Source organism: Hippocampus bargibanti, linkage group LG09 (assembly GCF_051943395.1).
Source record: "Hippocampus bargibanti isolate YZ-2025 linkage group LG09, ASM5194339v1, whole genome shotgun sequence".
NCBI classification, from domain to species: domain Eukaryota; kingdom Metazoa; phylum Chordata; class Actinopteri; order Syngnathiformes; family Syngnathidae; genus Hippocampus; species Hippocampus bargibanti.
In genome coordinates, this window is record NC_142742.1 from 19,744,179 (window position 1) to 19,770,033 (window position 25,855).

The 25,855-nt window shown below is 42.3% G+C and overlaps 1 protein-coding gene across 1 annotated transcript; it reads right to left on the reverse strand.

The window, feature by feature from the left end:
- Positions 1–5,559: 5,559 nt before the first annotated feature.
- On the reverse strand, positions 5,560–25,843 carry slc4a1ap (solute carrier family 4 member 1 adaptor protein). Its single transcript, XM_089004438.1, has 14 exons — positions 24,998–25,843; positions 23,901–24,099; positions 23,679–23,807; positions 23,531–23,591; positions 20,599–20,738; positions 20,344–20,504; positions 20,027–20,096; positions 17,749–17,938; positions 17,224–17,320; positions 15,356–15,578; positions 14,945–15,043; positions 14,801–14,862; positions 9,514–9,583; positions 5,560–5,740 (listed from the first exon to the last, which is right to left on the reverse strand). Exons 1-14 carry the CDS (start codon positions 25,823–25,825, stop codon positions 5,691–5,693), a joined length of 2,379 nt encoding a protein of 792 aa, XP_088860564.1. The 5' UTR covers positions 25,826–25,843; the 3' UTR covers positions 5,560–5,690.
- Positions 25,844–25,855: the final 12 nt, after the last annotated feature.

Consider the following 25,855-nt stretch of genomic DNA (forward strand, 5'->3'; position numbering starts at 1 on the left):
ATATTCTAAGCATAACAAAATAAAAATGTCAACTGTATACTGTGCAAATGTAAATGTGCAAAACCGTTCCATAAGAAAAAAAACTGTACATAGTGCAGAATCAAGAAATGCATTTTGATATATTGCAACAACCCATATTTACAAGTGTCCAGCTATGTTTTACTAATGTATCACTTTAATTTGTACAGTGAAACCTCGGTTTACGAACCCCTTGGCTTACAAAGTTTTCGGTTTACGAACGTTACATTTATGAAAATTTTACCTTGGCCATACGAACTATTTTTCGGGATACACTGAACTGCCACATTGAGTGATGTATCGTTCGCGAAGGAGCGCGTTCTCGTAACAAGAAAATGCTGGCCACTGTTTTTGTCCTCTATTCCCCGCCCCCAGTCTTTTGTTAAAGCCACGTGATTGGTCAAGAATGGAGCAGTGGGGAATGGGGTTACAGACAGAGAGAGTGAGTCCGTTCTCCAAAAAACAAAATGGCGTCTTCGGTTAAAGCCACGTGATTGGTCAAGTACCCAGCTTGACCAAGCTTGATTGGTCAAGTACCCAGTTTAACCCCCCCGGTGGGGGGGTTAAACATTAAAGAGACAGGCAGACAGAGAGAGAGTGAGAAAACACACACGGAAGGGAGATGACAGAGCTTGAAACAAAAACAAAAGTGTGAGAGTGTGAGAATAATCATTAATAACCCGCACAAGTCATCTGTACACTTGATGCAAAAAGCTATGAACCCAGTTGAACAGATCACAATTGATGAAGAACGAGATACAATTATCAGAGAAAGCACCTACTAGGAATCATTCCTCAAGTTGGTGAAAGAAGCCTATGTTCCTCATCAAGTGTTTAATGCTGAGGAAACCGGACACTCCATTCCATCTAACCATTAACGACCATCACAAAGGTAAATAAAATGACTATTGTACAGTACAGTTTATTTCTTTAATCATAATACTATAGCACATTTATTATACATAAAATAATGTCTATTTTGTGTACCCGGTAGTTTTAAGGCTTAGAAAATTAGAAAGTAGAAAATTATGTTTTATGGGGACCTGGGAACAGATTATTCTCATTTTAATGGTTTCCTATGGGAAATTAATTTTTGGGATACACACTTTTCGCCCTACGCACTCTGTCTGGGAACCAATTCAATTCGTAAGCCAAGGTTCCACTCTATTCAGAAGAGGCCTTCAACGAGCCATGATTTAAATTCTCTTCGACATCTGTTGAAAGGAGCTGAAACATACCATCTGGCAAAAGCACCCTGCAGCAGTTTGTTCAAAAGAGTGCGACAAAATACATACTGAGAGGTGCATAAATCTCATTGAAAGTTACAAAACTTGTTTTCATTGCAGTAATTGCCACAAAGGTTGGGCAAGGAAATCGAAAGGTATGGGAACGAACATTTCTGTCAGGCAGGTTTTTTTCGTAATTCAATTTGACCGCAATTTAAAAGCACTGTTTGATTTTCTATGTCTAATTTTTCCTCTTTTTTTAACGAGCTGTATCAAAAGTTGCATCCTTGTTTGTATATAACCAATTGTATGCAATCGTAGTAGTCAATCAAACCAGTTTATTAGTGCTTGTCCCCACAGCCTGTCAGCGGCAAGACCAAAAACCAACACTGACCTTTGATACTTCAGGCAGCACTCCATTTAAAAAAAGAAATAAATGAATAAAATAAATACATTTACATCAATGTGAAAATGATATCACCAAATCGCCACACATTTAGAAACACTTCACAAAACAACTGTGAGTAAATAGTCGTCTGACGAGTCCACATCTAAAATTGTTTTCTGAAATCACTGATACTTATTAACACAGTTGCAGGTTGTTTTCTGGTCTGGTAAGAATCTAAAATACTGTGCTCCATGCTGAACTTTTATTGAGAACATATGCAAATTACGAGTAACATATCAGACATTCTCCCTTTGTGGCATGCTGAACTTTTCGATATGCACCTCAGTAAATATTTTTAGTCCACCAACACTTTAGCTCATGAACTTTTTGCCTCCCGTACATTCAATTCGCGAGCATATAGTCTTGGCTAACAAAGTAGCGGCAAGTCATCTGTACACTTGATGCAAAAAGCTATGAACCCAGCTAAACAGATCACAATTGATGAAGAACTAGATACAAGTGTAGATGCAATAGTGGCTGGCGGACTCGTTTTCCCCAACCCCTCTATTTGAGTGCAGACATGGTTTGTTATCGTGTGTAGTACTTTTGCTATTATGGGACCGAAAAAGACCCCACCACAGGCTAGTGTTCAGCCGAAGAGGACACAAAAGAAAATTACGGTCGAGCAGAAGGAGATCATCGAAAAACACGAATGAGGTGTGTGTTTGTGTGACTTAGAGTCCCAGTACCAGGATGCTAAGTCGACCATTGCTACGTGTGGCTGAGGGTGTTTCTGTGTTGTCTAAGCAAGGGTCTCAGGCAATAGAAGGGGTTGAAAAACTTCTGTTGATTTGGATTAACAAAAAGCAGCTAGCAGGGGGCAGTGTCAGAGGGTATTATCGCCGAGAAAGCACGGCAACTTCAATCGGATATCATCAAGAGGCAACTACATCAACGACCATCACAAAGGCAAATAAAACAACTTTATTATATAGTACAGTTTATTTCTTTAATTACAACACAATAGCACATTTATTATACATAAAATAAGGTATATTTTGTGTAGTTTTAAGGCTTATTTAGTGGAAATTATGTTTTATGGGGACCTTGGAACGGATTATTCTCATTTTTAATGGTTTCTGATGGGAAATAAACGTTCGGCAGACGAACTTTCCGCCTTACACACACTTTCTGGGAACCAATTAAGTTCGTGAGCTGAAGTGTCACTGTACTTGGTTATTCCTCCACACATTGAGACCACAGTAAATTTATCATCGCCATTCTCTTCATGCTGGAGCAAATCCTGTATTATCAGCGAACAAGCGCCTTCAATTGGCCTTATTCTCTGTGCACCATTGTGAACAAGCTACAAAAGCACAAGCACCCGGGGCAAATAAGGCATAAAACAAAGTGAAACTTTGAAACATTATAAATTTGAGTTATACCTATTCTCTGTCAGAGTGCCATTGGCATGGGTAACTTACACATTTATGAAGGCATCATTAATGATGAACGGTGCACAAAGGTTTTGGAGAAACATAGCGAGACAATGGTAAAACACATCCTGCATGTGTTACTTCAGAGAAAAGAGTGTGGGTATTACATTGGCTTGCCTGCAGTCCAGACCTGTCTCCCAGTGAAAATTGGTGGGTCATAATGAAGCACAAAATACAACAAAGAAGACCCAAAACTATTGAACAACTGAAGCTGTGTACATCAAGCAACAATGGGAAATAATTCCACCTGCAAAGCATCAACAATGAGTATCCACAGTTGCCAAATGTTGATTGAATGGCATTTAAAAAATGGGAGGGAATGTAACACAGCGGTAAAGATGACGCTGTTCCATCTTTTTCAGGAATGTTTTGCATCCAGAACATTTAATGGAAAAAAATATTGACTAAAAACAACAAAATGTATTAATTTATTCAATCTCTCTCTTTGTTGTAATTCAATGAACTACACTATAGGTTGAACATGATTCGCAAATCATTGCATTCAGTTTCTATTCATGTGTAACACAACATTCCAACCAATTGGAGTTTGTAGTCAGCTCTTGGCATTTGCAGTTTAGGTCAAGTGGTTAGCAATGGACAAAAATTAGCCCCTTTTCAACACTGCTCATATCATGGGATCGACCGTGAGCGTCAAATCATTTCACACACTTTTACAAACATGTTAGAGTACGTACACTTACTCATACATGACAGTAAATTAGTCCATTGTCCTATCTCCTGATTTAAGATTTTGACAAGTTTGTCACTTGCTGTGTCGTATTTTAATCAGCAGAATAATGCTTTGAACTAGGTGACCTTATATAAGTGACCTTAATAACCCTAACAAGGTAGCTTAAGCATGCCAAGTGGCTGACATTGCAGTGGCTGACAAAGTGTGTCAGGCTTTGGTTTAATCGGTGGTTGACCACAGTTTAAAGGACAACCGACTTCTCCGGACAAGTTGTGTCCATAATTTGTAAACTCGCTTCAAATGACTTCTACTGAGCATATTTTACAAAGATTCCACCACATATAGCTATATTTCACGTTTTAAGACTTGGACTGAATATTCCGGAAGTCTTGTTTTTGAGTTGGTGACGAGTGCTGACGTCACGTCACGGAAGGAACACCCCTGACCGAGAAAGGACATACTATCGCAGTCCTTTGATCACCTCAATGTATTTTGCGGTACTTTGTTTGGTCTGAAAACTTCATGTTGATCCATGTTGATGGCGAAATTAGGCGGAAAACACATAAGTAACGCGATGGTGAATCCTTGTGTTGTGACAAAATTTTTGAGCCCATTTCCACGGAGCTTTGTCGTAATCTTCTGCCTTTTTTGGGTGCGACATTTCGACCACCCCGATGCCTCAAAATGACACGGAATAAATTCTTTAATCGATTGCAAACATGTATGCTTTCCTCTTCAGAACTATTTGAATCCTATTCATAACTGGATGAGTACACTTTAAGTCATTTTTATTGGTGTTTTGCATTTGACTAAAAATATCATCCTGCGTGTTTTGGGTATTTTAGATGCTATAAAACGTTTTTCTGATGTTAGTTAGGAAACAAAATAGTGGTGTCGGTTGTCCTTTAAGTGTATGGAAAGAATCTGCACACATGGCTTGTCCTACATGTTACTAGGATAAACAGGTTGCATGAATGATTCCCAAGTCACAGCCACATCTAGACTGCCAACACAACAAGTTTCTTTGTGCCGGACCATAAACGCGTGTGTTTTTTGTTGTTGTGTAATAGATTTGAAAAGTTAATGTGTGTCAAATAATTTTCCCAGCTCTCTGCAGACATTTTATTGTGTTTACATAACAAAATACAATGTCAAACTATTTACCAGAAGACAAGCAGAGAATAGCGGCAAACCAAATGAGCAGCACTCAGACATAGATGCACTACAATGGCGTAAGGACAATCCTGTTAAAAAGAGAACTTTTAGAAGGTCTGACCATGAGTGTGTGTTTGTGTGTGTTGTGTGCATGCACGCATCAGCTGACACACAACTCCGCTTACTGTAGCTTGAGTCATTATCAGCTTGCATTTCATCCAGTAAGCCATCCAAGTGTCCAGATGGTCAGAAAAGCTGCTTCACTGCTCTCCCTCCCTGCCACACACTCTCTTTTCCAGGGGGGGGGGGGGGGGGGAGCAAAGCCGGTGATCAAGTAGAGCCAAATAGGGAAGGAATACAGACTGAATGTCAGGTGGTCTGAAGTGAAAGAGGAGCAGCATGAGACAAGGGGAGAGGGGAAAAAAAGCTGAATTCAGTTCACTTTGCCTTGGGCTGCCATTTTTGATTTTCTGCTTGAAGGGTGAAAAGGACAGAAACTAAAACTTGTGTGTCGGGTCCAAAGGGGTCAAATGAATGAATTGGCAACAGGGACCTCTTTTTTTTCCGGATCATCTTCAGCCAAGATCTTTATTTGAAGAGCGTTGTTGATTTGGATTCCCTCGTGGTCTTTCAAGAGCTTGATCATCGTTTGTGATGTTGCCGGACGTGTCGGAGCCGTCGACGTGTTCGATGACAAAGGGGCGTTTTTTTTCCATTCAGTAGCCATACTTGTCATTAAGATGGGTGCGGCCATCTCCAGTCTGTCCTAAAAACGATGAACAGGGCAGCTATGAATTTGGGGTTGAACTTAAAGGACACAATTTTTTTGTTTCCTAACTGACATCAGAAAAACATTTTATAGCATCTAAAATACCCAAAACACACAGGCTGATATTTTTAGTCAAATGCAAAACACCAATAAAAATGAGTTAAAGTGTCCCAAAATTACTTCAAAATGACCTCGGAGATGCCGAGTTTCAGAAGATCCGCCCCCTTGTTGGTGACGTCAAACCAGGACGTCTTGCCTTGCTCTAGAATCAAAACAATGGCTTCAGATTCGCAGAAGATGCTTTCTTGTTACTCATCCAATTATGAATATGATTTAAATAGTTCTGAAGAGGAAAGCATAAATGTTTGCAATCAATTAAAGAAGTCCTCCCATATCAATTCGAGCCGTCAATGACAGCAATGTAGCACCCAGAAAATGCACAAGATGGCGCCCAAGCTCCGTTGGAAATGGGCTGATGAGTTTGCTGGGAATTTGTGTCAACTAGTCTCAAATAGTAGTCTTGGTGCAACACACAACGATTCACCATCACGTTATTTATGTGTTTCCCTTCTAATTTCGCCATCAACACGAAGTTTTCAGACCAAACAAAGTACCCAAAATGCATTGTGTGTCGATTTCTCGGTCAGGGGCATTCCAGACGTGACGTCGGGCATTGTCATCAACACAATGCATTCTGGGTACTTTTTTTCATCTGAAAACACCATGTTGATCGCGAAATTAGAAGGAAAACTACATAAATAACGCGATGGTGAATTGTTGTGTGTCGCAGCCAATTGCGGTAACACGCATAAAGAAGGTGTAAGTTGACACAAATTCCCAGCAGACAAATCAGCCAATTTCCAACGGGGCTTGGGCGCCATCTTGTGCATTTTCTGGGTGCTACATTGCTGTGATTGACGGCTCGAATTTATATGGGAGGACTTCTTGAATCGATTGCAAACATGTATGCTTTCCTCTTCATAACTGGGTGAGTAACAATAAAGCATTTTCTCCAAATCTGAACTCTCTGAAGCCATTGTTTTGATTCTGGAGCAAGGCAATGTGTGACTAATAGTGACGTCACAAACAAGGGGGCGGGACTTTCTGAATCTGCCCAGTTCCGAGTTCATTTTGTGGCAGTTTTGGGACACTTTAAGTCATTTTTATTGGTGTTTTGCATTTGACTAAAAATATCGACCTGCGTGTTTTGTGTATTTTAGATGCTATAAAACGTTTTTCTGATGTCAGTTAGAAAAAGAAAATGGTGTAGGTTGTCCTTTAAATGACAATAAGCTTTTAACAATGAGGAATCCATTTTATGCAGAGATATTGTGAGCAAACGTGGGCACTTTTGGCACATGCGGTCAGTCCATTTCCCTACCTAAATGCTTCAGGCTGTGTTGCCACCGCAGAAAAGAACTCGAAAACCCAGGAGTCCTAACACAAAATCTGGTGCGACTATTAAATTGAGCACATTTCCGTATTTTCTGCAGTATGTGGTGCACTTTCGATGAATGATCTATTCTAAAACGGTTTTCATATGCAGGGCGCAGCGTGAGTGCATTACAAAGCATACAGAACAGGAGCAACAAGCTTGTCTGCAGTTGCGTTATGTGTCCACAAGTTGGAGATGCACTAAAGGAGTACAATAAAAAAACTACAACTTGATTTATTTTGGCTACGTATGGTTGCACTGTGCATTTACTGGTTGGAGCTGTGCTCAAGGGAAGACGAGACATCTTTATTCATATCAAGCTTTCACTGCCCCTGCAGCTCTAACAATCGGACATTTACAGGACATTTTAAATACTATGTCCAAGAAATAAGAATAATGAACCATCTACAAACAAAGCGTCTGTGTAAGCTCTCAGTCGTACATGAGTGGTCCATCGATGAAAAGGTTTCTTCAGCAGTCATCTGTACTTCTTTGAAGGTGTCGGACGTTTCGCTTCTTATCCAAGAAACTTTGTCAGCAAACTAAAGTCTTACTGGTAGTTTAGGCCCTATATACAGTAAAGTCTCGTTATATCGATATTCAAGGGAGTCCGAAAAATATCGATATAACCGGGACTATCGATATATCCGACCCTGTTTGCATGTAATTTTCTCCGCGCGTGCATAGAAATACAGGAAAGTCTCGTTATATCGATATCGGATATATCGATAGTCCCGGTTATATCGATACTATTTCTATGCACGCACGGAGAAAATTACATGCAAACAGGGTCGGATATATCGATAGTCCCGGTTATATCGATATTTTTTCGGACTCCCTTGAATATCGATATAACGAGACTTTACTGTAGTATCGATATAACCAGGACTATCGATATATCCGATATCGATATAACGAGACTTTACTGTATATATATATATATCCCGACTGTCCAGACATGGCGGTGCCAGACTCTGCTATGATAGGTCCCTGCTCTAAGGTTGGGGGAGCAGAGGACTACTCCCTGCCACTCCACAGATTGTTCCTATTGTCTGACTAACGACTGGCCTGAACGGCCCACTTCCACCGGTATCACCTCATCAGTATTCCTAATCCTATTTTGCCTAAGTAGGCTGTTGTACGAACAATCCAAATTGAACCTCACCCCACCAAACCGGTTTAAAGAAGGATTTAGTTGTTATATGAAAATTGCTTCTTTTACTCCCCTTTCAAACCATCTATGTTCTTTCGCTAAGATTTTAACCTCATTGTCGTCAAATGAGTGGTTGCTAGCTTTTAGGTGCACTGCCGATTGAGGCCTACCCTGCCCACCCTGCGATGTTGATAAAGTATTTTTTTGAGAATTTGTTTAGTCTCCCCAATGTACTGCTCTTTACAATTTTCATTCTTACAATGTATTGAATAAACTACATTACTTTGTTTTTCATTTGCCAGCCTATCTTTTGGATGCACTAATGTCTGCCTTAAAGTGGTTATAGGTTTGAAATAAGTAGGACTTTTGTGTTGCCAAAGGACTCTTTGTAGTTTTTCAGAAACTCCTACAGTGTGAGGTAGTGCTACTCCTCTCCTTTTAGTATCTTCCGAATTTTTGGTTCCATTCCCTATTCTTTCATTTTGACATTTGTTAAAAGACCACTGAGGGTAACCAGTTTGTGAGTGCTCTCCTGATATGTTTTGACTCCTTTTCTCTACCTTTAACGCTTGTTGGTATTAGTTTAGCCCTATGCTGGAGGGTTCTGATAACTCCTAGTTTGTGTTGTAAAGGGTGGTTAGAATCGAAAAGTAAGTATTGGTCAGTGTGCATAGCCTTCCTAAAGACTTCTGTTTTAGCGCTCTGTCCTCCTTTACAATCCAAAAAGGCTAGTTGGTTCTCTTTAATGTCCTCACGAGTAAATGTAATGTTGATGTCTACCGAGTTGAGGTGATCTGTGAAGGATTGAATTTCTTGTTTTTTAATTATGACAAAAGTATCATCCACATATCTAAACCAGTGTCTAGGTTTCGTCCCCGGGAAAGATGTGAGAGCCTGTTTCTCCATCTCTTCCATGTACAGATTAGCCACTATGGGTGAAACTGGTGAGCCCATAGCACAACCATCATCTACAAAGTGTGTTGGTTTAAAAAGTGCACTTAATAGTGCGGAATATCAAGTCATTCTTATCATTGACGTCTATTGATGTGATCCTTGGTTAAAATGCAAAAAGCCAAGGCTCATTAAGACAGATAAACAGGCTTCTCGTGTCCAATTTAAAGTCTGAGCTTTGCTTCAAATGCAATCCGTGTGCCTAGAATTGAGGCTGTGGAAAGCAGGTACCTGCCGGCGGCATCCAAACACAGTAATCGGGGTCGTCCTGTGGATACTGACTTGAGAGCGGCACTGGAGGCTATGGACACACACCACGAGGCAATGGTGTTATATAATAATAAAAATAAGAAGAATATATTTTATTTGAAAGTGCTTTTCATAGTACTCAAACACACTTTGTAACAAGAATTAAGCAACATGGCATAAAATTAATCATTTGAAAGCAAAATGTATTTTATATCCAGCTATCTAGCTAGCTATCTTGCTAGCTAACTATTTTCTATCTATTTGCTATCTAGCCAACTATGTATGAGCTATATAGCTATAATAATAAGAATACATTTCATTTTATGCGCCTTTCAAAGCTCTCAAGGACACTTTACAGTCACAGACAAGCATAAGTAATATAATGAATCATGAAACACTGGACTTGACGTTATTCTGTCCGTTTGTGCCAATGGATGGTCCGCACATGAGATTTAGCCTTGATGTTGAGAGTGGTGTGGGAGCTGTGCCTCAGGGATGGGAAGGTTGTGAATTTGGGACACATCATCAGTAGTCCTCCAAAGAATCATTGGGTGTTTCAGCCTTTCATCACTAGACACCCTCATCGATGGTGGCCAGCGACAGGTTGATCACGCCCGCGCTTGTGTCCCATGCCCAATCAGATGTTCAGAAGCTGGTGGGGGGGGGTCTTAGGTTGTCTTAGGTAGATGAGCCCAACAAGGGTCCTTCCTCTTCATCCAGATCCATCTTTCTGCCGCTTCAGAGTGACCTAACTGTGTGCCGCAGAGCCTGTCCAGGTCTTTTAGCAGTTTGATGGTAGAGGAAGCCACAAACCCTCTACATCCAACTTCAATGGGATAGACCTTGGCTTTCCATCCTCGCTGTTGCGCATCCACTGCGAGTTCTTTATAGCGCAGCTTCTTGCGCTCATAGGCCTCTTCAACTGAGTTTCCCACAGGGCTGTAAGTTCTGTGATGTAGACAGCCTTGAGTGAAGGGGACCAGAGCACAGTCTTAGGGTGGTGGCTGCAATCTCCGCTGGGAAAACCAATTGCTGGACAATGTCAACCCGTATCTTCCTATCCCGGGCCCTGGACAGCTGTCCAACCTCTAATTTTGCAGGAGGATGTTTGGGCTTTTCCTCTCCCTCTCGGATAAAAGTCAACTGTGCTGTGCTGGAAGTGGTGGCTCTCATGGGCAAAGAGTTGATGGTATTCCTATTGCTCTCAAGGACAACTGCCAAACTCTTCAGGACCTGGTTGTGCCTCCAGGTGTAGCGGCCTTGTGTGAGGCTGGTCTTAAAACCGGTCAGGGTGTGTTTGAGAGTTCCTGGAGTTGGACTCACAGGTTGGATCTTCGCCAGACCGTTGGTGGAGATTTTTTGGAGATGGGAGCTTTCGCTTCTCCAGGCCTTCCCACCTCATCCATTGTCCCTGCTTGGCAAGAGATACAGCCTTCGCAGTTCTTTCAGCTTCCTCTTGGCGGCGCAGCTCTTCCATCACCATTTTCCTTCTTTCCGATGTTGAGGCCTTACGCCAAGATGGTTTGGATGTTTGTAAGGCCAAAGCCCCCTCTTCCGAGCTGGACGTGTCCCATGATGTCGCTGTGCCTTTGGGCTGCTGTGGCCTGCTGCACCGCGATGGATGGCGTCCATTTCCGTCCAGTTGATAGGGGGGTGCAGCTTGACTGATCTTCCGGTCACTGGAGTCTGTAAGGGTCATCTCAAGTCTCACCGAAGAGCACTTGTACTCTTCGGCGAGGCTTGTGATTGGAAGCTAGACGACCCCTTTGCCATAGAGGCTGATGTTTGACAGACAGCGTGGAACACCAAGCCATCTTTTCACATATCTAGTGATGGCTCGCTCCATCTTCTCCACCGTTGAGAGTGGGACCTCATAGACTGTGAGTGGCCACATTACCCGAGGGAGAAGTCCAAACTGCAGACACCAGAGCTTGAGCTTCCCTGGCAGTGGAGTCTTGTTGATGTTTTCCAGACTTTTGCTGATGTCCTGCATTAGTTGCTGCACTTGATCTTCGTCTCTTAGGGGTGCATTGTACCACCTGCCCAGGCTTTTGACCGGTTCCTCACAGACACGTTGGTATTGGGTCATCACCAATGCAGAACTTCACACTTTTTAGCTCTCCCTTGACTATTGATATGCTGCGTGACTTGTTCGGCTTGATTTTCATTCGGGCCCATTTGATGTTTTCTTGCAGTTTTCCAAGAAGCCGCCTGGTGCAAGCTGCGGTAGTATTCAAGGCGGTCATGTCATCCATGTATGCCCGGATAGGTGGGAGGTGGATCCCATTCCTTGTTCGCTCACCCCCCACCACCCACCTTGAGGCCCTGATGATGACCTCCATGGCCATTGTGAAGGCCAGGGGTGAAATCGTACAACCTGCCATGATGCCGACTTCTACACGCTGCCATGATGTTATGAAGTCAGGTGTTGTGAAGCACATTTGCAGGTCTTCGAAGTAGGCTTTTACCAAGACAGTAATCGGTAATGGAACCTGGAAGAAGTTGAAGGATTCCCAGAGAAGGTTATGGGGAACTGAGCCAAAGGCATTGGCCAGGTCGAGGAAGATGACATGAAGATCTCTCTTGTTTTTCTTTGCCGCTTGGATTTGGTGCCAGATCATACTGGTGTGCTCCAAGCAACCAGAGAACCCAGGGATGCCAGCCTTCTGTACAGAAGTATCAACGTACTTGTTCTTCTCCAGGTAGGTGGAAAGTCTCCGTGCTAACACACTAAAAAAGATTTTCCCCTCAACGCTGAGAAGGCTAATTGGCCGGAATTGACTAATGTCTGCGGCCCTTCGCCATGCCTTTGGTATTATCCCTTTCTGCCACACAATCCTCATGAGCCTCCAAAGATAGCGCAGAACATCTGGTGCGTTCTTGTAGAGCAGGGGTGTCAAAGTCATTTTTTGCCGCGGGCCACATTGTAGTTATGGTTTCCTCTCGAGGGCCGTTATGAATTTGGGGAACCCATTAGAATGTTTAAATCCCTTCAAATATTACATATAGAGCACACAGCAAATTAATGAATAACTCGTTTTCAAATCTGAAGTCAATAATAATGACTTTTATTGTGGTTGACATCCAAAAATATGAAATTTTGGCTCAGATTTTAGCAATCATCATGGAATTTAACAAGTTTGATTTGCTTTCGCGGGCCGAAAAAAAATGATGTGGCGGGCCGGATTTGGCCCGCGGGCCTTGACTTTGACACCTGTGTTGTAGAGCTTGTATGGAACTCCATTTGACTCCGGGGCTGATGCTGATCTTGCATGCCGTACTGTGTTGTCCACTTCCTTCCATTTTGGAGGGCCGGTCTCAAAGTTGAATTCGGGTGGTTCAATAGGGGGAACGACATGTGGGATAAGTAGTTTTTGATGCCTTTTGTGTCCTGGTGGACCTTTTCCAGGTGCTTTTCAAGTTCCTGCTTGGAGGTTTTCAGGATTCCGCTTTTGTCCTTAGCGAAGAGGTCTTTGACGAACTTGAAGGGGTTTTTATAGAACCGTGTTCTTGTGTGTTCCTTGTTCTTGCGAAGTTTCCTCAAGTGTTCTGCCCTTCGTAAGGTTGCCAACTGGCATTTGATGTCCCCCTGGAGCAGCATGAGACCTTCTTTCTCTGCATCAGTGGCCTTCTTCCACTGTTTTCGCAGGTCCCTTCTTTCTCTGACCAGTCTGTCTATCTCTTGCTGCCTCCTGGATTTGGTTGGTGGTGGTCTTGCATTGGCGGTTTTCCGGATGTACACTCCAAAGCGCTCCTCCCCATAGTGATAGATGATGTCACCAATATTTTCCAGCTTTTTCCCTGCTGTGCCCACTTGTTGCTCCAAGATTTTTGGCAGATCGTTATTGACGGTTTCCCCACTCTCTTTCTTCAATAGCTTTTGGCCACTTCACACTTGGTCTGTGCCCTTTGATCTTGTCCTCCTTGGGAGGTCTCTGTGGTTGGGTGGGCTCTTCCCCCTTTCGTTCTGTAAGTTCATTACGATCCTCATTGACAGGGGTGTTGACGCTCCGCGAACTTTGGTTTTCGTCCCGTCACTGTGCTTCACTCGACTTATTTGACGTCTGACTTCGTAAGAAATATTGGTCAATGCGCGGCCCTTGTCTCTGCTTTCCCAAGCACTGTCTTTTCCCTTGGTGGATTTTTAACCTGATAGCTGATGTTACTTTTGCCCAGCCACACACGCACACCTTGAGTGAGTGTCCTGCTGCCGTTGTCTCATGTGCCTTGTTCTTGCTCGTAGTCACGTTCGTTCCTGGGTCGGTAGCCGTGTTGTCAGTCATTGAGCCATCTTGCGCCCCCGCTCTCGCAGGCTCTAGGGGTATCTTTCTTTGTATCCTTTCTGGAGCATTTAGCGGGTGTCTCCAACAAACTGAACCAGGGTTGGTGACTGCCACCATGGGTAGCTAGCCCATGACAGCCCCAGTGGGGTCTATTCCCTCTTGTCAGCTGTCTCTCCAAGCTGTCACACAGACTTTCCTGTGTTGTCAGCTGTCCTTTCACAGCAGTCACTGGATGACATCCAGGTACTCAGAATCATGAAACATTGGACATGATGTTATTCTGTCCGTTTGTGCCAGTGGATGGTCCTCACATGAGATTTAGCCTTGATGTTGATGATAAAATAATCACAAATAGCTATTGGCTAGCTAGCCAGCTTTCTATCTATTTGAGTTACTTCCAGGTTGAGTGAACGCGGCCGCGTGTGGCTGCCGCTGCTCACCCACAGACAAACTTATCCTGTGACTGTAAAGTGATCTTGAGAGTTTTGAAAGGCGCTTATAAATGAAATGTATTATTATTATTATTATTATCATCATGATTATTATTATTATTATTATTATTATTATTATTATTATTATTATTATTATTATTATTATTAGTATTATTATTATATTAGTATTATTATATATGTCACAGTCGTGCTGTAAATGAGCCAGGGAGTTTTCAAAGTGCGAACAAAGGAGAATTGAATATTTCACATTCAAATTCAATAGAAGTGAAGAGGAATTTATTAGACACTTGGAATTGACCGAACTGAAGGTCTTAATAAGAATTTCTGAGGGGAATATATTTTATTTTAATCCTGACAGATTTGATACAAGTGCAGTGGATTAGTACAATTCCTATTGCTATTTTCAAATTTAAAATTTTAGATAAATACCCAGACTTGATTCCTGTGGAAATTGCAAATGTCTTCATTGTGAGACGCTCCAGAAATTTTATGTCACTTTCTAACCTTTTTTGCAATCTTGAAAATGACCCCTACCTTGTTTGTGCTTCTCTTTTTCTTTTTTGGATTAAGATCCTCATCACCCTTGTCTCTGGATTCTGTTGGGAAAACAATGAGTTAAGACCTGATGATCAAAAGTCAGGGGAACATCAAATTCCATGTGGAAATAGCCAATCTCACCGGAAGATGGTTGGTCAGGGTTCGGTTTGATGTTCTGATGAGGAAACGGGTTCCCCGTGTTGGTACAAGCCATGATTTTCCCCTTTGCGGAATTGTGTTCTGCGATGGGAAGGTGGGGAACAACACATTACACTGTAAGGACATTTGAATCCTGTTTTAAAACTGAAATAAAATAAACAGGTCCAACTCAACAAATAAGAAATTTAGGAAAATACATTTCAGAAGTCCAAACGTACCTCATTTCAAAATCAAGCTTGTTAGCAACATTTAAAATTGAATCTTGACAAATAGTGGATCATTCAAAAAAGTCAGTTTTTGAATGACACTACAGTGATAAACTTCCTTTCTCACTCACTTAGATGTTTTTAATAAAGTACAATCATTGAAAAAGTAGAGCTTTAGGAAGCTGACCTTTCAGCTCCAGCACTGATTTTTCTCCATTCTGTCCTGTAGTTGCTTGAGATATGAGGTCACTGGCTTCTAACAACTGATCCTCCTTATTTTCAGCCATCTCCTGTTCTTCCTTCCCCTTTTCTTCTTCTTCTTCTTCCTCCTCCTCCTCTTCTCCTCCTGGCGGAAGTTCTTTCATGTTAAAGAGTTCAGGAGGCAAGGTGGGTTGCTTCAGAGGCAATTTCTACAAAGAAATGAAGAGCACACACACACGCACACACATGTACACACACCTCTGCTGAGCGTATTTTACAAATATTCCACGGCATATAGCTATATTTTACGTTTTTAGACGCGTGCTGAATATTCAGGAAGTCTTGTTTTCGAGTTGATGACAATGCCTGACATGACGTCACGTCTGGAACCCCCCTGATCGAGAAAGCGACACAAGATGCATTTTGGGTACTTTGGTCTGAAAACTTCGTGTTGATCCGTGTTGATGGCGAAATTAGAAGGAAAACACATAAATAATGCAATGGTGAATCGTTTTGTGTTGCACCAAGACTACTATTTGATACTAGTTGACACAAATTCCAGGCGGACAAATCAGGACATTTCCAACGGAGCTTGGGCGCCATCTTGTGCATTTTCTGGGATGCTACATTGGAGTGCTGATGGCTCGAATTGATATGGAAGGACTTCTTTAATCGATTGCAAACATTTATGCTTTCCTCTTCAGAACTATTTGAATCATATTCATAACTTGATGAGTAACAAGAAAGCATCTTCTCTGAATCTGAAGCCATTGTTTTGATTCTAGAGCAAGGCAAGACGTCCTGGTGTGACGTCACCAACAAGGGGGCGGGACCTTCTGTAACTCGGCATCTGCGAGGTCATGTTGAAGTATTTTTGGGACACTTCAACACATTTTCATTGGTGTTTAGCATTTGAATAAAAATTTCAGCCTGCGTGGTATTTTAGATGCTATAAAACGTGGTGTCGGTTGTCCTTTGAAGCAGTGGTCCCCAACCTTTTTTTGCGGCACAGACCGGTTTAATGTCAGACAATATTTTCACGGACCGGCGGATTAATACAACAAAATAAGACGTTTGTTTTTGACTCATTTTGCTAGCTTACGGTGGGCTAATTTTAGCGGTATGTATCACGTGACCTAAAAAAGCATTTTGACGTGCGTCAAGAGTAAGTCATAGACGGATGTAATCTGGTAATTTTTCATTTTATGTAAATTATTTATTCTTTCTCCGTGGCCCGGTACCAAATGACCCACGGACTGGTACCGGTCCGCGGCCCGGGGGTTGGGGACCTCTGCTCTAAAGGACAACCGACACCTCCGGACAAGTTGCGTCCATAATTTGTAAAAAAATTGTCCAAATGACTTCTACTGAGCGCATTTTACAAAGATTCCACCGCATATAGCTATGTTTTATGTTTTAAAACTCGCGTTAGTATTGTCTTCGAGTTGATGACGACGCCCTAAGTGACGTCACGGAGGGAACGCCCCTAACCGAGAAAGTGACTCGAAAAGTGACAAGCATCTTCTCCGAATCTGAACTCTTTGAAGCCATTGTTTTGATTCTTTAGCAAAGCAGTTTGTGAAGGAGTATCCTGGCGTGACATCACGGACAAGGGGGCGGGACTTTCTGCATCTGCCTAGTTCCGAGCTCATTTTGTGGCAGTTTTGGGACATTTTAAGTCATTTTTATTGGTGTTTTGCGTTTGACTAAAAATATCAGCCTGCGTGTTTTGGGTACTTTAGATGCTATAAAACGTTTTTCTGGTGTCAGTTAGGAAATGAAAATGGCGTCGGTTGTCCTTTAAAGATAATAAGATATTACATTTTGGGTGAAAGAGAGAAAAGAATTACCTACCCCAATAGTTCCAGTCTTCAGCTTGAACTTTGATCCTCCCTTCATGGCTCCAAAAAGCGGCAAGACTTTCTTCGGTTTCTCAGAATTTGAGCTGCCACTACGGCACCAGCATATGTTCAAGTTGCGTTAAAAAAAAGTGTTGTCCTGGAGTTCCATTTATACTGTATTTCATGTTATGGGGAATGCTATAACGAGCACTTGTAACTACAAAGTCAATGGGAATGCAGACCTCCACCAAAAAAGTGTAAAACCAAAACTCAAACAGATTGCCTGAGCCATTATGATTTTTGGCTAATGGTTGAATGTTACACAGTAATTTAATTCATACAACCCAATACATCTTTATTTATAAAGCGCAGCAGCTGGAAAAAGCACTTCACAGAACATTTCACATGAAATAATCATTCCAATTCAAACAAAGTCAGTAGTGGGCTAACTGTCGTACAGTTGTGTAAACTATTTTTACTTGCACCACAACCACTTAAATGATTCACTGGCAAAGTAACACAAGAAGAGACTTTTCACCTGGGTAGCAACGAGGGAAGCTGTGAAGGGCGAGTCAGTTCCACCAATTTGCGCAGGCGCTGGGCATCTTTTTGGAGATCCGCGATGTGGACGTGCAGCTTCCTGCGCTCCAGGGCATCCATGGTCGCATCGCTACGCACAGCGGTCATAAAAGCGTCCAGCGGGTCATCGGTCGAAGAGCCAGAAGGGTCTGGTGAGCGAATAGGAAAAGCAAAAGTGTGTATATCAGTGGTGGGCTCTCAGGGCCTGCAAGGCCTTCTCTGCTGGACTAAAAATATCTGAATCACAGACCATGAATTCTTATTAAATAATTCAAATTGCCTTTCAGTTTCCTTACATTACTTTTCCCCTGTTGCGCTGCTTCCAGACGTGTGTTTTCGTATTTAAGCATTTAAACAATCACATTTCAGCCATCATTTGTTACCAGGGTCAAACATCTACGTGCGCGCCTTTTCAATCAGTTCTGTGGACCCTGTCACATAAAACAAGTGTTGGCAAATCTGTTTCTTTAACCAATCAGATTTCGAGTTGGAGACGCAAAGGACTTGCCGCTGTTTTCGCAAACTAGTCAATACCAATTTGCAAAAACTGCTTTTATCATGAGCCACTAATGACAAGAGCATACTGACCAGAGCTAGCACACTGTATCAGTAGCGAGCTGCATAAGCAAGTATATTGTTGCGTTGGTTTAATAGCAGTTTTGTCAACCCACAATGGCTGAAAGAGGAGAAGAAATGGATTTGGTTGAAAATAGACTGTTGACGCCATTTTCAAGACTGACTTTTCAAGAAAAATGGACATCATTAAGAAAGGTCAGACCGCTTGCTAGCAAAAATAGCAAATAATATTTCAATTTTATGAGGTTATTATTAATGCTTTGCCATCCTTTACCAATCATGTTCTCCGCAATATGAATGAGCGATTCTGGCCCCATATCATGAATCCACATATTCATGCTAAAAATTCGAACAGTTTAATTACAGTACAGTGAGACCTCAACTTACAAACACCTTATCTTACAAACGTCTTAAGAACCTCTAATTTATGAAAATTAAACCTTATAATAAGCACTATTTTCATAATACACACCCACCACGGCTGGCGGAGTGATCTTCGGCGGAAGCACACGACCGAACAGCGCTCCAGCCGGCGCTACTTTGCACAGCCCCTCTCATTGAATGCACACGTCGATCGCCTACTTGGAGCTTTTTGCTCATAATTTTACTATGATGGGACCGAAAAAAACCACCACAGGCTTGTGTTCAGCCCAAGAAGACACAAAATAAAATCACCGTCGCTGAGAAGAAGGAGATAATTGAAAAACACGAACGAGGTGTGCGGTTGTGTGATTTCGTGGCCGAGCACGGCTATGCTAAGTCAACCATTGCTCCCATTCTCCGGAACAGAGAAGCCATCAAAGGTGCGTCTGTTGCAAAAGGTGTTTCCGTGCTCTCAAAGCGACGGTCTTGGGCAATTGAAGAAGTTGAAAACAAACTTTATTTTACAGCACAGTTTATTTCTTTAATTACAGTCCTCATGTAATGTGCCTCTCTTTGTGACTTTATGATACAATGCAGTGTATTTCTTTCATTACAATACAATAGCACATTTATTATACATAGAATAAGGTATGTTGTGTGTAGTTTTAAGGCTTATTTAGTTAAAAACTATATTTTATGGAAACCCGGGAACGGATTATACCCATTTTAATAGTTTCCTATGGGATTTTTTTTTAGATACACACTTTTCGCCTTACACACTCTGTCTGGGAACCAATTAAGTTCATAAGTTGAGGTCTCACTGTATTTCTTTCTTCACAAGTTATTTCCTGGCTAACTAACTGTCCCCTCTAGTGGACAGGTAGTAAATCACACCACAGTCGCTGCTAAGATCAGAGCATTGTCATCAAATGGTGAGTATAGTTTTACTTTATTTGAATGCTGCTGTGCCAATGACCATTTTGTGTTTGGGAGCCATTTACTTAGCATTTTCATCTTTCATAGAATTGTTCTGTAGCCACAAGGGGACACAACCAGTGTCTTATTGTGCCGGTCCCAAGCCCGGATAAATACTGAGGGTTGTGTCAGGAAGGGCATCTGACGTAAAAGCTTGGCCAAAATAAACATGCGAACCAAACCTCTGAAGATCGACGACACTAATTTGCTGTGGCGACCCTTTGAAGGGAAAACAAAGCCTTAAAGTCAGACACACAAACAGTTGGAAAAGTGGCGCTTTGTGAATACTCTGAAGGTATGATGTGGATTTGAAAAGAACTCACCTTTCCCAGGGGTGCTGAGCTTTTTCTGTGTTTCTGCTACCTCCTTCTCCACTTGTGATAACTTGGCCAGCTAACAAGAGGAAAAAAAACATGTTTCACATGTATGGGGTTGAGCAACCAATTGATGAACCCGATGAACTCTAACTGAACAGCTGAATCAATAAGACAAAACACAATTCTGATGATTATTGAAATTATATGAACAATGATGCACTGCATCACATTTATCAGACATTTCGCCAAGATACTACCGACCCTAGTGTGCGACTTGTGACATTGAACGGCACAGTAATTTATTGGGTGTTTGCTGGCTTTACCAGGGAGTCGTAGGTCTCAGTCCGCTCTGCAATCTTTCCTGCTTTTTTCATTCTTTCTTTCCTCTTCTTTTCAACTGTGCCTGTCCGGTCCAGGAAAGTGTCGTCATCACTGTCATAATAGTCCTCATCTTCCCAGTTCTTTTTCTTGCGCTTGCGGGACACTGCGCACAGGTAGCCGAACAGTAGTGAATCGTTAGAATGGTCGGAGGGTCTTGAGACGCTGCCTCGTAAAGGCTGAGCGGTGAAGACTCCCACCTGCTTCTTGCCGCAGCAGCCCTCGGGCCTCGAGCATCCGGCAGGCCTCGAGGCAGCACTGGACTGCTGTTTCTTTCTTCTTCCCTGTGTGGGTCACCTCGGCAACAAGCTGTCGGCCCAAGGCATCGTCCACCGGCAGCCTGAAAAAACGAGCCGCATGATCATTATGAAGCTGTGGTTAAACATGGCAAAACCGTTGATCTGGACTGTACCACTTTTTGGCACCATTGCATTGGAATATTGTAAATTTCTCCACTGCGAGACTAATAAAGGTACATCCAATATCAACAACAAAATATATGTATGCTGATGGACAGTGTCATCTTCTCCGAAAAATGCAACTTGGAAAAAGTTGCATTTTCATTTTAGCTTTGCAATACCGATCGTGCTTCTCTTTTTCAGCGAATTTGGTGTGACATTACGTCACAGACAATGTAGTTCCAGCCATCCAATTGACATAGCCGGTAGTAAAAAGTAGGGCTGAAAGATGTAAAAAAATATTCTAGTTTACGACGACCCCATTCAATAGTGTGACTGAGATGTAGTCATATTATTAGTTTTCCTGTTTTATGTCAGTCTGTTTGAAAATAAACATCATCCAATTGATCATACAGAAATGCTTTGGTCTTATAGTTCCATTTCTCTCTTTTCCTACGGACACACCTCCCTCCTCTCCTTCTTTGACCAACAGTCAATTTTCCACTGGCACCCTGAAGGTCAACTGTGCCAATGGCGGCCGTCGTTAACCTGGGCCTTGACCAATCCGGTATGGGATTCAGAGGTTTGACATGGCGGATGGTTGCAATGTGGAGCATTAGAACATGAGTATAACACTAAAAGATATAATTGTACAAATCTAGCTGGCTACCTCGCTAGCTATCTATTTTCTGTCTATTAGCTATTTAATTAACTAGCTGGCTATCTACCTAGCTAGGTATGATCTATCTATCTATCTATCTATCTATCTATCTATCTATCTATCTATCTATCTATCTATCTATCTATCTATCTATCTATCTATCTATCTATCTATCTATCTATCTATCTATCTATCTATCTATCTATCTATCTATCTATCTATCTATCTATCTATCTATCCATCATCCATCCGGCTGGCTATCAGCTTTCTGGCTGGCTGGCTCGCTATTAAGTAGCTGGCTATCTAGGTAGCTATCTGTTGGATGGCTAGCAATCTATCTAGCTGGCTATCTAGTAGCTGGCTAGCCGCTGCTCACCCACAGAAAAAAAACTTATCCTCTGAGTGTAAAGTGACCTTGAGAGTTTTGAAAGGCGCTTATAAATGAAATGTATTATTATTATTATTATTATTATTATTATTATTATAGAAAAGACAGGAAGCAGGGCTGGAGGTAGCAGAGCTGAAGATGTTGAGGTTTTCTTTGGGAGTGACCAGGTTGGATAGGATCAGGAATGAGTACATTAGAGGGACAACTCATACTAGAGGCTTTGGAGAGAAAGTCAGAGAGGCCAGACTGAGATGGTTTGGACATGTCCAGAGGAGAGAGAGTGACTATATCGGGAGAAGGATGCTGAGCCTTGAACTGCCAGGCAGGAGACCGAGAGGAAGACCGAAGAGGAGGTTTATGAATGTGGTCAAAGAGGACATGAAGGTAGCTGGTGTGAGAGAAGAGGATGCACAAAACCGGGATACAAGGAGGACATTGATTCGCTGTGGGGACCCCTGAGGGGAAAAGCCGAAAGGAAAAAAGATTAGATTCTTATTATTATTATTGATTCACGTATTTGTTTTGGCAAACAATTTACGTTGGATGCCCTTCCTGACACTTGCTTGTGTCTCCTTGTGTTTACATGAGTTGTCATGAAGACCAACAAGTGGTTCCAAAACCATCCTCGGTTTTTTTTCTTCTCCAGAGCGCCAGGTGTTAGTTTTCATTGCCACTGCTATCCACGACGACGATATTGATGGAACCATTCGTCTCTTATTGACGTGTTTTTACACTTTTTAATTTCGTTTACGCTGGATTTCTGTGCTTTGTTTCATTTTGCAAGTTGGTGCGCCATTAACTCTTTATTGGGTGATCGTATCAAAGCACCGGCGTTTTCTATTGGCGGGCCTGTCATTGAAATATTCTCAATGAAGCCATCCTGTCGGCGCATTCACTTTGTCTGAAGATGTGGCCATGTTCAAATGTCCTGTATTTTGTTTTTTCTACTTCTTTCTTTCCTTTCCTCTTCCTTTCATAACTTTGCTGCTGTCTTACATCCGGGTAGAGTGAACACTGGCGCGAATGGTAGCCGCTGCTCACCCGCACAAAAACAACAACAAAAAACTGTTCTTATCCCGTGACTGTAAAGTGTACTTCAGAGTTTTGAAAGGCGCTTCGAAATAAAATGTATTGTTATTATAGGTTAGGCCTCATTTAAAGACAAATGAACGATACATTCCCATGAAAAACAGGTGCTTTTTGATTGGAGTTGTAAACTCAGTAAAAACTGTGACTCGCCATCACGTCAGCGTTCACTATGGCTACTTCACAAAATTTCCCAAACAGGCGGGGCGTGACTAAATCATAACTGAGATTATAACAAGCATGCAATGAGTCAAAGTAATAACACACAAACACACACAAAACAAAGCCAACAGAGCGCTAAGTAAACATGCATGAAGCAGTTTAACACCTCAGAAATTCGTCTGTGTAAGCTCTCAGTCGTACAGGACTGCCTCTTGCATAGGAGGCGAAACGTCCGACACCTTCAAAAAGTACAGATGACGGCTGAAGAAACCTTCTCATCGATCCACCTCAGAAATTGCAGCCAATTACATTAGATTTGAAAATGGTATTAATTAATATTTCATATTCCATTTTTATGAATTGTTCAGATTTAGTTAAAACACAGAAAGATCGTGATTAACTGACGCCTGCCGAGTGGGTCTTTTTGTGACACTTACTTGATCCTGCAGAGCCAGCTGCCGTGGCTTTTGTCTTCATACTCAAACTCCAGCTCTTCGCCTAATATTAGGTGTATAAAGCAAGAAAGTACTATTAAGAGTCAAAATTTGCTGACTCTTTCTATGGATTAATAGGAAGTCAAATTACCTTCCCTGTCAAAAAAACCCTGTAAGGCCTTTTTCGGGTCTTTTAGGTAAGCAGCTTCCTGGTCTTCTTGGAACTCCGTTGAGAACGGGTTCTCCTCATTTTCGTCTTCTTCTGGGAGCTGCTCCTCAGCTGCATGGGGAATTTATGGTGATGCGAGATGTAAAAGGAAATCAGAGGTTTCTTTCTCAACGTAGCACTTCCATACAGTCACAAAAAGCTCACCCATTCCCCAAGAACAACCAGAGTCTTCGCTGGTCACTTTGCTCTTGACGCTTGTTACTTCATCCTTGTCCTCTCCCTCGCCATCATCAGAACCCTCTCCCATCATTCTCTTTTCTAGCTCTGCCCTCTGTTTCCTGCCCCGCTCCCTCAGCTCCGTGACTGTTAGTTCAGACTCTTCTTCCTCATCACATTCCGGACCCTGGAAGGAGAACGTGTTATTTGCACGAGGTGGGAAAATGTTGATGAGGTAATAACATTGTTTTTTTCTTTGAAAAGTCAAATATATTGATGACTCGCTGTGTCTTTGTGTTGTCATATTATTATTATTTTTTTTTTTTTTCCCCAAGATGGCGCCGCGGGAACACGCAGCGGCTCCCCTCTCTCTCCCGGCAATTTTGCGTTTTCGTGTTTATTATGTTTGTTAAAGTCATTTTAAGTGCCTTGCACGCTGGGTCAGAGAGGACAGTAATTTCACCTGTGCTCTATGTCATGCATATTAGCATATTTGACAAAAAAAAGCTGACTTTGACCTTGATGTTCATCAAAAATAGTGAAATGTTTCATGTAAACTGCGTGTGTGAATTCGAAACAGTCAAGATAGCTGACAAAGCCCTTGCAATAAGACATTAAGATGTGTAGTTTTGATCTCAACCTAAACAACAGTACATCATGTGCTGCCAGAATCCATGGAGAGTCTTCTTCTTTTCCTTTCGGATTTTCCCTTCAAGGGCCACAGCAAATCAGTGTCCTCCATCTTTAGAGGTTTGATCCGCATGTTTGTTCCGTCCAAGCTTTTACGTCGGATGCCCTTCCTGACACAACCCTCTGTATTTATACGGGCTTGTACACAGCATCTAAACATGGGGTCAGCAGTCATTTTTGTATCTGAGAGCAACTTTATGTCTACAGATTGGTGCGAAGGGCTACCACTTTCAAACGGCCTTCTAAAAGAACAAAAGTGGCTTTTAATACATATATAGTATGCCTGTCTGCCTGAAGACTTGCACTGTTATTTGCTTGGGCGTTAAAGAAATTAAAGAAAAATGAAATCATACTTTTAACATAGAAATTGTGGAAAGACAAAAAAACATCGATACCTGAAGGATGAAGAGCCTCGTGCTGCCACCAAACTTAAGGACATGTCCAACACGGAGTCTGATGAACGTTTTAGGAGGGATTTTGTTCTTGTTTACGACAGTGCCATGTGTGCTGCCCAAATCCTGAACATAGAAACCTCGATCCTCGCCATCAGACACCCCGACACCGGGATGTTGGCGGTACTGGATGATAGCATGATACCTGGAGATGGACGGGTGTTCTAAAGAGACGTCACACACCGGTAATCGCCCAACAACAAAGTAGCCTTGATTCCCGAGGGGGACCTTGTCCACGATGGTGCCATTTTTGAGAATTTCTAGAGCATAGATGTCATCCGGAGCAGGGCCACCCCACTGAGGCTCTGTGTATGGGAGAGGAGGGAATTTGCCAGTCGAAGGGACCTTGGACGGGAGCACCCCATGTTTGAATTCTGGTTTCACGTTTAGTGAAGCAACATCTCTGTGTTCATCACCATTTGCATTATTTTCTGACCCAATCTCAGACGTTTCGTTGTCGTCTGTTGGAAAAACAGATGGCTCAGAATTGGAGTCCACAACGTGTGCTTGTTTGTTTTCTTTAGCGAGAATCCTCTCGGCTTCGGAAGAAGCGGGGGCGCTCAGGCTCCTTTTGCTGGCGAGGGAGGACGCAGCGAACGCAATCGGTTTTTTAAAAGGGTCCGTTGTTTCCTGATCATTTCCAGGCATGTTGTTCTTTTCGAGTTCCGTGTCATTCTCGGCGAGCAAGCACACGTCCGTTCCTTCCGCTGAGTTGGTCTCTTTTTCATCCAACTTGATTGCGCTCACGTCGAGCTGCTCGGAAACGGCCATGTATGTTTGGGGCGATGGTCAATTTTGTCC

Bases quoted from the DNA above. Each gene is read 5' to 3' on its own strand.
- slc4a1ap (XM_089004438.1), bottom strand. From the start codon at position 25,825: ATGGCCGTTTCCGAGCAGCTCGACGTGAGCGCAATCAAGTTGGATGAA. The intron at 20,097-20,343 runs GTAAAGCCAGCA...TCCTCTTGTTAG, and splicing joins CTGAGACCTACGACTCCCTG to CTGGCCAAGTTATCACAAGT. The intron at 5,741-9,513 runs GTACCTGCTTTC...CATCGTTTTTAG, and splicing joins TGTTTGGATGCCGCCGGCAG to GACAGACTGGAGATGGCCGC.